Source organism: Abramis brama (assembly GCF_963993115.1).
Source record: "Abramis brama genome assembly, chromosome: 19".
Lineage (NCBI taxonomy): Eukaryota > Metazoa > Chordata > Actinopteri > Cypriniformes > Leuciscidae > Abramis > Abramis brama.
Genome location: NC_139981.1, coordinates 32,732,855 through 32,747,777, shown reverse-complemented (window position 1 = coordinate 32,747,777; position 14,923 = coordinate 32,732,855). Strand labels below are relative to the sequence as shown.

The window sequence follows — 14,923 nt, the reverse complement described above, 5'->3', positions numbered from 1 at the left end:
TATATCCATCCATCATTCTATTCATATATCCATCCATCCATCCATCCATCCTTCATTCTATTCATATATCCATCCATTCATCCATCTATCCATCCATTCATCCATTCATCCTTCATTCTATTCATATATCCGTCCATTCATCCATCCATCCATCCATCCATCCATCCATCCATCCATCCATCCATCCATCAGTCCGTCTGTCCATCCATCCATCCATCCATCCATCCATCCATCCATCCATCCATCCATCATTCTATTCATATATCCATCCATCCATCCATCCATCCATCCATCCATCCATCCATCCATCCATCCATCATTCATCCGTCCATCCATCCATCCATCCATCCATCCATCCATCAGTCCGTCCGTCCGTCCGTCCATCCATCCATCCATCCATCCATCCATCATTCTATTCATATATCCATCCATCCATCCATTCATCCATCTATCCATCCATTCATCCATTCATCCTTCATTCTATTCATATATCCGTCCATTCATCCATCCATCCATCCATCCATCCATCAGTCCGTCTGTCCATCCATCCATCCATCCATCCATCCATCCATCCATCCATCCATCCATCATTCTATTCATATATCCATCCATCCATCCATCCATCCATCCATCCATCCATCCATCCATCCATCCATCCATCCATCATTCATCCATCCATCAGTCCGTCCGTCCGTCCGTCCGTCCATCCATCCATCCATCATTCTATTCATATATCCATCCATCCATCCATCATCCATCCATCCATCCATCCATCCATCATTCCATTCATATATCTATCCATCCATCCATCCATCATTCTATTCATATATCCATCCATCCATCCATCCATCCATCCATCCATCCATCATTCTATTCATATATCCATCCATCCATCCATCCATCCATCCATCCATCCATCCATCCATCCATCTATCCATCCATCCATCCATCCATCCCTCCATCCATCCCGTTATGTGTTTGGGTATTTTATATCAGGGAACAAGCAAATCAAAGGGTCAGCATTCCATATGTACTTCAGTAGGAATTTAAAATGTGCCACTAGAAAGGATTGATCAGAGTAGTGCAGCTGCAACATGTCCTGCTGGGTTTGACTTTTTTCCAGCGGGATCAGGAAGTGCACGCATGACAAGAACCCAGTGGCATGAGCAATTCCCCACATCAGGACAGATCACACTGATAGACCCAACAGAAACCTCAGAGAGACAAACACATCATCCATGTATCAAACTAATTATACATGCTGATTTACCCTGAACACAGAAACTGCCATCCAGTTTTTTTAAACTATTTTTCAAATGAATTACTCTTTTCATCTGAATTATGCAAGTAACATTAACGTTTCTAACTGTCGTGAGGTTTGCTCCTCAGCAAATGTTGCTGCTGCTCAGAGAGTACTCGATTACGGACACAGCTCCAGTCTTGACATTTGACACAAAAATGAAGACACTTTCTCGATCTTGTAAGGTCAAGTCTGATTGGCTGGTTTTACACAGCTCCAGAGAGTAACGCCACACAGGTGTGTATAATTTGCCTGTCTGGAAGCTAAGACTCGGTCTGAAATCACCCTTTTTAGAGGAAAAGCCATTTGTAGACCATAGTGGGCATTATTGAGTGCACTCATTCAGTCCCATAATGCACCACATTAATGAGGGTTGCACTTTACAGTACATGTACCTACAATCTACTTACTCCTAAAAGGAAAAATCCTTTTGATTAACAGATTGGGCCGTACAGACACTCAGGGAGCACATTACTTGCAGTCTTGCGGACTTATAATGTATGCCAAAAAACTGCAGGGTGTTCCATTCGACATTTTAAGTTTCTGAAGGGTGTTAATGCAACAACAAAAAAAAGTGAAATGCCAATGTATTTTTTTTTTAAAGTGCATTTTTCTCTGGGTCTAATAGAAAAGCATGGACTTTAAACCTGTTTCAGTTTCAGTTTGTCTAAAAGGAAATGATGGTGAAATTAAGTTGCATTACTAGTTGCATTACTATGCATTACTAAGTAATTATTACTGTAATTAGTTTTCCTTTGTAAAGTAAGTAAAAGATTACCCTTAATTTTTCTTTAATTTAATTACAGTTACTTCTGATGTAATTGCATTTAATTCTGTATAGACTATATTAAACAATAGTGGATCAAAATCAAAGTCTAATGTTAAAATGTATGTTTTTAATGCAAACTTCTCCCATTAAATACTTGGTCAGATCAAGAATAATTAAGAAGCAAAGAATTAAAAGAGCAGTTTCATGTCTATCCTTGTATTGTTCAGCTGGTTGAGGTTGATATGATATTTAATTTTCACGTTCTATTGGGTTTTCAGTTTCATTTTCATTTCCATTTTGTTTTATTTAATAAAGTTACGCTGTATTTAGACCTGCTGCACATCACCTCATCTTCATCTTCATCTTCATCCTCAGCCAAGCTGTCACAGTAATTAGTAACAAATAATGCAATACTTTTTAGAGAGAGTAATTAGTACAATAATCTAATGACATTGTTGAAGATGTAATTAGTCGCCAATTACATTTTTGAGGTGGCTCTACAGCAGACTCTCACGTTGTGTGTATAATATATTCCACAAAGCAATGCAGGACAACATCTAAGTGCTAATAAACATTGAAGCATTAAGCCAAAAACGGAAGGTTCAGTTTAAGCGATGTGTGTACTTTGACATTTGCTCTGATCTTTGTAAACACTATCCCATAATACATTGCGGCTTAATTGTCTATCATTGTTCACCCCTTATCTACCATCGGCACAGATTCATGTGATGAGACAGACATAAATCACACAAAATTTGAGCTCTTTAGTAACGACAACGAGTACGTCAAACGCAAGCTTTTAGAAGCTATCTAAGGTTGAGGATGCCAGTGTCCTGACACCGTAAACACAGTGTTTATCTCTTAACAGGCTTTTATACGATCACAGGCGGTAAAAGTCATCAGGATTTGTCACTATATTATTGTCTTTGAAGAGGATTACAGATAAACAAAAGATACGTTTATTGTGACGTGAACATCTCCAGACTCTCCTTTAGCATGACATTTAAAAACGACTTCAGGTGTGTTTGACATTCACGGCTCATTTCATTTTCACTGGAAAGGCTTATGTTGTCATATTTATTCAGTAATGATTCTTTGTTAACATCCAAAAGCAGCTGCGTGCCCTCTATGACTCTTACAGTGGAATTCTTATTGCCTACATATATTTCACATGTAGAAAGATTTAAAATCATTATACCTAAGGTACATTTTAGTAACTTCATTGTGTTGTATCTTTAATCATTTTTTCCCTCTAATTTCGAAAAGGGGTGAAATTATACATTTGCCAGCATTTCTTTTGGCTTGTCCCTCCACCCAGACTTTGACTTCATTAATTTGTTATTTATGTAGGTATAGAAGTGTATATAGTTAATAAAAGTGTATAGTAAATGCTCAGTCATGCCAGCGATCTACAATAGTGGCCAAAAGTGATGCTCAGAGGGGATGTTTGTTTCTAACTACCATACAATCTTGATTAAACCATCAAAACATGAGGAAAATATTTTTAAATTTTCTAAATATGAGGGAAGAACAAAGCATTACACTTGGTTAAAGTATTTATTTGACACAATTATTTGTCAGAAAAGGCAAAAACTTCAGCATACATTGACTACAACATAATTAGTTATTCATGTTTCATTGGTTCTCTCTAGTTTTTGTCATGTGTTCATAATTTCTTTGCATGACAGCAAATAACGATGGCATGTTTCATTGCTTAATCACAAATAAAACAATTGACTCGTGCAACTTGCCTACAAAATCTTTACCAGATTTTTAATGATATTTGAATGAAGGGCAAGATGTCCATTTTCCTAGGCCGGACGTTTGGCCGCTACCTTATTTAAACATATTATTATTATTTTTTTAAATCCCCATATATCCTCAATAATCATGACCTACTGGAAAAGAAATTTCATGAAAATGCAAGGGTCCAAACGTGAAATATGACTGAGAAATATAAGTGAGATGATCTGATTCACATTCACAGTAAGGACAGAAGAGGTTTGTCTGTCAGTGTTCAGATCTTCAGAGTCTGTCATTAATCTAAAACCTGCTGCTCTGTACTGCGATAGACAAATATGCATATTTCTTTTGAATGATTGAAAAGCCATCTGCCTTGTAAATAATATCAATAGTTCATAGATTTATGAAATGTTCACTCAGTGTTGATTTCAAACACACACGGAGGAAGCAGGTAAAATCCTTAAACAGACCTTTATCCCCTTAAAAGAATAGTTAATAAAAAAAAAGTGAATTATGTATAAAGAACATGTGATGTTTAGACTGCAAAGATAAATACTATTAATAGTCTCTCACTGTCAAGCAGAGCAATATGGCTTTCATCCAAAGGAAACTTCAAGGCTTTTCTTGGCAGAGTCATTTATTTTGCATATCAGCTTATCAACATTACATTTTTCACTTCCTATGCAGAGGAGGTCTGCTTCAGTGAATAAATCACCTTGACAAAGGAAGTCTGTGATCATTAAATGTGTAAATGAGTTATAAAAGCTGTTTGCTTTTGTATTCAAGCTGTCAATGTGACAGCACAACTAGACAAGCTATGAGCGCAATAATGTTGACCGCTGTTAATCTAAGTATGCCATGAAGCGGAACTTCATTTACATAGATAGACTGACATTTGCAAACGAATAACAGCAGTCATGAGTTTGCTTGTGTGCGTTTCAGCATTTCTCCAAGAGCTGACGTTGTTATCTTCAGGAATTATTCCTGTCTGGGCAATGCAGACATATTAAAAAAGCTGAAAATTCAGCATTGCATCACAGGAATAAATAACATTTTAAAATATATTCAAATTGGAAAAAAAGTTATTTTCAATTGTAATAATATTTCACAATATTTTACTGTATTTTTGGTCACATAAATACAGCCTTGATGAGCAGAAGTCGTAGTCATTCCAGACTTGTGACCCCCAGTGTGTATAAACTCTCACTTTCAACTGCTTTTCCCCAGAAAATTTCTTAATGTGTAAATATATGTTTGAACAAAAAAAGAATCAACAAATGAGACATAAACTGAACAAATTTAACAGATATTTGACGAACAGAAATGGAGTCCCTGAACAAAGCGGGGGAAACAGTTAAAAGTTAAAAGTGTATCTTGTGAGTCCACCAGTTATGGAAGCTTGAACACTGAATAAAAAATAAAAACAGTAATCGCGACTTTTCATCTCACAGCAATTCAGAATTTTTTTCTCTCAATTGCAAGTTTACATCTCGCAGTTCTCTAGTTCTCTAGAATTGCGTGGTATAAAGTCGCAATTGTGTGTTATAAAGTCAGAATTGTCTTTCATTTGCAAGTTTATATCTTGCAACTGTGAGATGAAAAGTTTACATTTAAAAAGTTTTATTCTGTGGCGGAAACAAGCTTCCATTCCCAGCTTGCACTTCTTCAGTGCATCTCATCCTCATGGACCGCTCCAGATTTGCCAGTTCTTGCTGTGAGATGTTACACTTGACTTGTCAAACACGTCTGAGGTCACATGGTTGGGCTCTGCACTGCATTATGTGGTTTATTGCTCTGTTCACACATGTTCCCGCAGGAGATCAGGGATCATCTTTCTCCTGGTGTTTACCAGAGTCAGTAGAAAGCTCTCTTTAGCATTACTTGACACACAAGTGTCTGACCATATATAAATCCACAATATCAACGTTGTCGTCACAGTGTTTAATTATTTTATAAAGACAGTTTTTCCATTTTCTGAAAAGGCAACACAAGCTCATTGGAAAAACATACGTGTGGCAAAAATGTTTGAAAACACAAAATACAGTATGTAATAATATGTAGGGGAGCGCGGGGCACAACCTAACGCGGGGCTAGTTGTAACACGCTTGTTTTAAATATTTCCGCACATGCTTGGATGACGAAACTTTGTGTATTTACTAGTTGCCATATCAACACTATATAGAAAATTATTTTATTTTTTTGGAAGATATCCATAGACATTTATTAAACCATAGCAAAAGTAAATTTCTTACTTAAGTTAATTTTTCATCTCTATTTTTTGTGTTTATTTAAAATAAGACAAATCTGATATTATTTTAATCTCTAAGATGTTATTTAACAGTTGAGATAGTTATTTAATGCTTCGCTAACTAGCAGAAGACACTAGCAGGGTTTAAATCCCAGTTGTGCAGGCGGGGGCATGTTGTAACACTGCGTTACAATGTGCCCCTATTAGAAATATGCTATTATATTCTATACTTTTATTAATTTTATTGAGAAAACGTGAGAAAAAGGTGAATAAAGACTGAGAGTCAATGTTCAGAAATTACTAATTATTTATTTGTTTTAAACTATGTTGTATAGCTGTGTTTTCATGTGTTCGTAGTCAAAACTCAAAAATGAGTTTATATTTAATTATTAAAAATTGACATTATTTTATATGAAAAAGTTTTTTAATTGTATTTTATTTAGAAAATATTTTAGTTTGTTTTGTATATTTATTTTATTAGATCAGATAACATTTTAAGCTGTCATATGGTCATGTTACAATGTGCCCCACACATGTTACAATGTACCCCACCTATGGGGCATGTTGTCACATTTCACTTCCATTCTTTCGGGGTATATCAAGAAAAAAGTATATACTGTATTAATAAAACAAAAACACATAATTGTAGTAGACATGTGGGAAATTAATGTGGGAAAAAATAAATACTCTGAACCATAAGTAGATTTACACAAACTGAGAAAGTCAAAAAGCGTTACTTTGTGCCCCGCTCTCCCTACATATCACTGCAGTTTTCAACAGAATGAACACTAGGCAGCGAAACAGCAAGCACTTTTAATCGTTTTCACACACAATTGTGATTACAGGGGCAGATTATGGATTAATAAAGACTTGTTTTCATGCGGCTCCTTGCACAATTATGTTATGATGACCTCAATACACTTTTTACCGCAGTGCATGACGTGCAAATGAATATATTTTGGAGATTGCATCATTTAACCAGCTCCATATGTTCGGTTTTACTGATGTGATAGGCTTGCTGGAGAGCTCAGCTGGGACAGAATAGTACTTGTGATGCGGAGAGATCGGGTGCCAATCCCTTGAAAGACGAATCACGATAAAAGTTCAAAAACAAGATAAAATGACATGGCTGTGTTTTTGTCACAGTTGCTTTTGTTAACACTGTCAGGTAAGTTTAGGGTTTAGTGAAGGTGTATGTTATTTCAACGTGATCTCATGAGAATACGTGTGTATTTTTATGTAAGTTTTACTAATCGAGTCACGAACGCCGTGCTAAGTGAGCTGGTCGATAGGAATTACGCATAGTGAAATCTAACGTAGCACGGCGTTCGTGACTCGACTAGTCGAGACTGTTTTCCAAGATGACGCCTGTCTGTATACGCGTAATGTATTGTCTTTATAAAGTATCTTCTTATTAAACTGTCTGTACACTTACAAAGTTCTCAATGCTTCGGTTTGCATGTAGGGACCCTCATTATGCTACCGTGTTAGTGTGAGGCTATTTTGAGCCTTGTTAGTGGTATTAACTAGCGATTTACTTTTACTTACTCTGTGCCCCATATACTAGCGTTATAAGCTAATCTGTTTTTAGAGATAAAACTCTATACATTCGATTTTCATGAAAACGCATCGCAGGGAACGATTGACTCGGTAACCATGTGTTAATTACCCCTAGGTTCATTTTTCACTGGATTTGTCCTTTAACAATGAGATCAGGCTGGTTATTTTAAAATGGGGCATTAATCTTTTAGGAGTGTGACTTCTGACCTGTAATGCCCTGAATCATAATCATACACTGTTGGCTCGTTGGCCAGAGGAGAACTGAGTGGCTGAGCCTGGGTTCTCACAAGGGTTTTTTCTACATTTCTGTCACTAATGGAGTTTTGCTTCCTTTCCACTGTCGCCTTTGGCTTTCGGCTTGCTTAGTTGGGGACATTTAATCTGTGTTACAAACCTTTTGAGTCTAGGGAGAAGGCGGCGTGCAACATCAAAACACTGAATGTGTAGCCTACTGGAAAACATCTCACACAAACCAGTCTAATTTAGTTAAGGTGATCATTTATTACAGTGAGAAACGAGATGAAAAGAATACCCCAAGATACTTATTTACATACATTTAAAACTTGTACTTTGTATATTTACAATATACAAATCATAACCAAGGAAAAGGTTCCCAAAAGAAGAGGTAAAGAGAAAAGAACTAGACCATGCCAAATCAATCTTGCATTGACACATGGGCGTCGGAAGAAAAAAAAAAGTGGGTGGGTCCTCCCCCAGAAAAATGTTACTGGAGTAAATACCATTTCATGTATTCTGGTGCCTTTTAATTAAAACAAGTAAACTAAACTCCACGTCACGTCGGGCGGTTCTTTGCCTCCACGTCGTGCATTAAATGCACAGCTATCCGTGGATTATCCTGCTAATACCATGGTCATTTGCCAGCAATGACAACTTAAAGCTGTTATTGATGTTTGCGACGCGGTATTTGACTGAAGGGTACAACGGGCGGTTACTTTCGTCAGTTGCGGCTCGTTGAGAAATATAATGTAGCGATTCAGCGGAAATGGATTTTAGGGAATTCCTCAAGTGGAATGGATTTGACTGACGGCGAACAGACAAATGCGAAATAGAAAAATTTGAAATAGAGACGGTAAAAGTAAGTGGGTCCAATATCATTGGTCTTAAAAAGTGGGTGGGTCTTGTCCCACCCATATACAATGGTTCCGACGCCCATGCATTGACACCATTATATGAGAACTGAACTGAGCTGGACGATGACATCACTGTTTTCTCCAGAACGGCTGTAGGCCTATATATAAATGAACTAAATCAGCGTTTCCCAACCGGGGTGCCTTCTGGTGAGAAACCCCGTGTAAAAACCCCATCAAACATTTAAAAATTGCTAAAATGTGTAAAAAAAAAAAAAAAAAAAACTATCAATCTCGGATCGTCGGAAGTCTCTAATAACAACAAATAATGCGCACAAATTTATAATAAAAATGCAAATCATAAGTTTTCGGGGTTGAATTGCGGAGGTTGCGCTTGCGCATGATTTTATTCCCGTGCCTCATTCCCAGTGCGTCCACATAAAGCTGCCTATTTTTCATTGTTGCACTAACGGTCAAATAGCCTACACACGAAAACATTGTCACAACGTCCGTCTTGCCGCGTATTCACAAACACATCGGTTATGTCCGTACTGTTGTCAACGGTAACGCGTGCGATTCATGTTTTTCAGTTTAACGCGTTAAAAATATTTAACGCAATTACAGCAGCATCCGTTTTTTTCTTTCATCCTTTGGCTAGCGTTACATTATACAATCACGTTCTTCTTCATGCAAATGCTTTTAAACCATGCAAGCGAGAAAACACAAAAGAGAATGCGCTGAACGCAGACGCACAGAACGATGCGCGCCAGAATCGACTTCTCTTTCACGGTTTCGCTTTGAGTATCCTCATGAGAGCCGTCTTAAACTAGTTAAATAAAGTCTTAAATGAACGTTAAGAGTTGTGAGAAAATGGGACGCGTGTGGGATCCACATGTGCAGCACTGACATCAGAATCAAATAACACTTCATTCATAAAAAGATGCCATTAAACAATTATTTGAAATATACTGTCTTTATGTTGTTTCTACATTAATTTGGAGATTAACTGTGAAATTATTACATAAAATATATTAAAAACAAGCTATCTTGTGCAATTATAACAAAATTATCCCAATATAAAAACACAAATACACTGAGTGAGCAAACATTTAGGTGAGATTTGCAATGGTAATTGAGCAATGTTTATATATGAATAAAAGCCTTAATTAAATATGTCATCATGTAAAGTGATCTCTTCAGAAGAAATTAATGATTTCCTAGACTTTAAATGGATGGACAACATTTTTTTATAATATTAAAAATATCTATATGACAGTAGGCCTATATGGCAGTTCTTTGTTAATTAATACATTTCAAGGTATAGTATCGTGACAACACTAGTGTAGGGTGCCACACATTTCTAAAAATTTTCAAAGGGTGCCTTGACTGAAAAAAGGTTGGGAAACACTGAACTAAATTAATAACATTTTTACAACAAAAATGAACCATCACTGAACTTACTTAAGCTGGACTTACTATTTTCTTCTAGAAACAAACTTTGTTGCATTATTTCCCTGTTATCACTGTAAAGCTGCTTTGAAACGATCTGTATTGTAAAAAGCGCTATAAATAAAGCTGACTTGACTTTTACTAACCGCCACTAACCGGACATTTCAATTCAGAACTGCGTTGATACGTACAAACACCAACGTAATGAAGCGTTGCCATATTCATGTTCATTTGTTCCGGAAAAAACGAAACATGCTTTTGGCACCACTGGACATTTCACTTAGAGACTGTCGCGAAACGCGCACAATGTTGTTAAATGTTGTATACTGTAAAATGTTGCCACAGATATGTTTTTCTAATGAGCCTGGGCTGTGAAAAGTATTGTGCTTTTGAGACGGCGGTGCCCAATTACATCTAGGAGAAATTATATATTTTTAAATTATAATTTTTATTTCACTGTAAAGGTAAAAAAATATAATAATAATTTGTTCCATTTGTTACATTTATATAGCGCTTTTCTCAGCACTCAAAGCTTTAAGCTTTTAGTAAGAATAATGCATCTCTTTGACAAATAAATGGTAAATTAAATAAAAAGCATAATTAAGAATATTTCCTTATTATTATTTCATATCAGGGTTCAGTGACATTGAATGCTTTTTACAGCTTTTTGATGTCTTTATGATGATATTTCTGTGCTCACAATGCTGTCATTATGATGCAGACAGAGAAATCAATATGTGATTGTAAATGTGTCATGAAAAGCTCCCAGTATCAGATCCCTCTTTGACTCCCTGTAGGGCTCTGAGGTTGAGATGTGATCTCATTACTCCTGACTGATGGCTTGGATGACATGTGGCTGAGAAAGTCTGATAAACAGCTGGTGAAGTGGTGCTGTAATGAGGGATAAGATGGATAGGGAAGGAGAAGAGTGATTGATAGCCTCTCAGATTGCTCAGAAGTCCATTTAGACACTGGAAGTAGGTGAACAATATTCAAGAATAACTTGTGAATATTATATTAGTCAAAGATATTAGAGAACTGAATTTGACAGAGAAAACTTGCACTGAAAAAGCAAATGCATGATTTATAATAATTATAAAAATAATATAATTTTGGCGGCTGCTGTTATGCAGTATAGGTCTAAATGAGTCTTTATAAATATATTTATAGAATAGTAATACTTACTTATAAATAAATAAATATAAATGGAGCTATAATTCATTATAAGCATGGACTTCACAGAAAGTGTTGCCGGAGGGGCCAGAACTCAATCAGAGTATTTCAGTAAACTGAAGTGCTCAGAAAATGTATAGTTTGTTAAAAAATATACTTTTTTTATATTATAGAATGTTAACCTATTCAAGTAGACCCAAACAAATAATAATGTTTTTTTTATTTTATTTTTTTATATCATCATATGGGCTCTTTAAAGTTTCGGTTCTAAATACATTTGCGGTGTATGAAAAGTTTCTGCATTTGCTTTACTGTAATCAGTCCTGTAGCTGAACTTCTGAGAAAAGGCATTTATTCCTATTGATAATTCTCACTCTCTCGCTCAAAAAAAGAAAGAAAGAAGCTATCTTGCCTCTGTGTCATGTAATAGAAAGATGTCCTCTGTTATGTAAATGTCCAGGTCTCTCATTATTATTGAGTGTGTGAATATTGGTGACGGCTGATATTCTCAGGCCACTAGAGATGGAGATGAGGAGCGCTGAGCTTCTCTCGAGGATTAGCTGATTAAGTGCTTGTGGATTGGCTCAGAACGAGCGACGAGAGCCGTGCCCAGTGTCTTTCTTCAGCCGGACTGAGGGGTTTCAAAGAATTAGAGGGACACTCTTTCTCTGTGTGAATGTTTCTTCCTTTTATACTTGAATCTTTCAGAAAGACTATTATATATAGTCCTGCTGCTATTTAATCTTTTGTGTCACCAAGAAGAATATAGAGTGAATGATTCAAATTTGCATCAATAACAAAACAGTTTTTATGTATAAATGAAAAAATATTGGTAGCATCATGGTAGTCTTTGATGTAAATACTGGTACTTGTGTTCGATTATACTTTCTGCACTTCAACCTCGGGTTATCATCGTTCTAAACCCTGCTTTTAACCCCACGTAGAGGAGCGTTTCACACTTTTAATGTAGAAGAGGGTTAGCATTGTGTTTTACCCGGGGTTATGAAACTTTTGTGCTGTTAAACATGCATTGCAGTGCTAAACTTGTACAGTGTGAAATATTGTTACGGCTTGATGCTTAGCAACCGACAGCCAATCGCGTGCCTCATATTCACGTGCTCTGGAAAGTCACAGAAACACCACGCTTTGTATAACCAATCGGCTGTGATTCAGTATTTGCACAAAGCTAGAACCTTTATGTAAACATATCTTTTACAGCATTCATCCAATCAATGACACTGACACCGTAAATAAGAACGTCAAAGATGTAGTACTTCAGTTCACATTTACACCCCCCCACGTCATCCAAGATGTTCATGTCTTTCTTTCTTCAGTCAAAAAGAAATTCATGTTTTTTTCTCCATATGGTGACTTCAATGGGGTCCAACGGGTTGAAGGTCCAAATTGCAGTTTCAAAGACTTTCTCTCAAAGACTCTGAAGCTGCACTGAAACTCACATTTGGACCTTCAACCCGTTGGACCCCATTGAAGACACTATATGGAGAAAAATCCTGGAACGTTTTCCTCAAAAACCTTCATTTCTTTTCGACTGAAGAAAGAAAGACATGAAAACATTGGATGACGTGGGGGAGAGAAAATCATCAGGAAATTTTGATTCTGAAGTGAACTAATCCTTTAACCCAGGGTTTAAGAGTCTAGCGTGAAATGGCAGCGTATGAACACCCAGAATTAATTCTTAACCCCGGGTGAATCATGAGCAACGTGAAACATGTATCATGGTGTTACCATTTGCAATCTCATTAAATATATCCCAGGTTTATCAATATTTGCATTATGGCATGGTTAATTTATTAATAGGTGGTGTGTTAATGTCACAATCCAAGCGTTATTTTCTTTTTATAACATTAACGGTTTTGTGGTTCAGTGGTTTGATGATACACAGGCTCTTGATTAGTAAGATTAGTAAGCAGTGCGTGTGTTTTCAGTTTTCCAGCGGTGGTGAACCCCGAGCAGAAGCTGGAGGAGCTTGTGGAGAGCGGAGAGGAGACTGTAAGACCAGGCTGACGTCTCTGATCACGCAGACCAGGATCTCCACACAAGATCCTCCCACTGCCATCAACACCCAGGAGACGCACATTTGATGCCGACAGCGGAGCCTGATCTGACTGTGACTGTGACCGCACATCAAGACGGCTGTTCAATGCAGCACACGCCAAGCATTCATTCCACTATTAAAGGTGCACAGAAGCAGTTGAGATGAATTGTCCCTTCATGGTGGAACATTTAAATCAAAAGGCAATTTGATATCATTGACAAAACACCAATAATCTCCATCAGAACCTCATCAAGAACATGTCAAGTTCAGATTTCATCTTAAAATCAAAATAAATATATATTTTGCTAACAGAAAATTTAGATTTTTTGGTAACACTTTATTTTACAGTGTTCTTGTTACATATGTTACATGTACTTACCATAGTAGTAACTGTAAATTATGCATAATTACATCAACTAAACCTCAACCAAATCCTACCCTAACCCTATAGTAAGTACATGTAGTTGCTTAATATTACTCAGTACTTAAATATATAATTACACTGTAACAATGACACCTTAAAATAAAATGTAACTGATTTCTTTTTTTCATTTTTTTTTCATATTTGATACAATTTAATAAGAGTTAAACACCCTTTTCTCAGTTATCCTTTTCGGTAACACTTTACTTAAAGTTTTATATATAATGCATTATAAAGGTATTTTTAATGCAGCATTTTTTTATGCACCTTATAATGCATTGTATAATCTCATTAATAATTAAAACCACAGTTATAATACTAATATATTCATTGTTACTCCTTTAGAAAGTGTAATGCATTAAAACTCAAGACAAACAACCAAGTCTGCAAATATTATAATGCATTTTAACTCTGGTTACAATTATTTATGAAAACATGTAATGCTTATATATTGTATAAGCATAATGTTTACACTAATAATAATTATTGGAATGACAGGCTTACATTTATTATTATTTTTTTCTTGTTGCTTTTGCTGTGAAATGTGACTCATTTTTGTAACATTCTCCGAATAAGAGACTTTAAATGATAGACATGTAATTACAGCCATCCAGGCGAAGAGAGATTGCTCTGAAAATGGCCTTACTGTCAGCATCACATCTACACAGTCAGCTAATAATGAATATATGCCATGTCTAAGACATTTCTTTGTACTGTTTGAACTCGAAATGCAAATTCATATTATAAATTTTATTCTCATGCCTGTCTAGTTTGTGGTTTAGATTCGTTGGGTTTTTACATCCATTTCTTACGGCTTCTTTCTCCAAGCACTCAACTCAAAATCACCCTTGCTTGCAAAAACCCCAAAGACATTTCATATGTATCGTATGATTTTTGTTTTGGTTTTGACCTTACCATCAATTTTCATTTAGAGCACAGAATAGGTCTGATATTTGATTTGTTAGTAAGCCATTTACTGCAGATATGCAGTTCTGTCAAAACCTGCATTAATGGAGCCTGGAGAAAATCAATATCAGCCCTGTCAATACTGGACTTACTCTATAGGGTTTCCTAACTGTGCATTCTCAACTATCTACAGAACATTTTCCCAGAAGT

General features: G+C 36.2%; 1 protein-coding gene across 4 annotated transcripts in view; it reads left to right on the top strand.

The window, feature by feature from the left end:
* The window catches only part of mlip (muscular LMNA-interacting protein), a 51,267-nt gene extending 36,691 nt beyond the window's left edge, over window positions 1-14,576 (top strand). For all 4 annotated transcript variants that reach the window (XM_084093591.1, XM_084093594.1, XM_084093592.1 and 1 more), the window contains one exon: window positions 13,277-14,576. In XM_084093591.1, coding sequence (XP_083949717.1) covers window positions 13,277-13,432 — 156 coding nt within the window. In that variant the 3' untranslated portion in view covers window positions 13,433-14,576. The remainder of the gene's footprint in view (window positions 1-13,276) is intronic.
* Window positions 14,577-14,923: the final 347 nt, after the last annotated feature.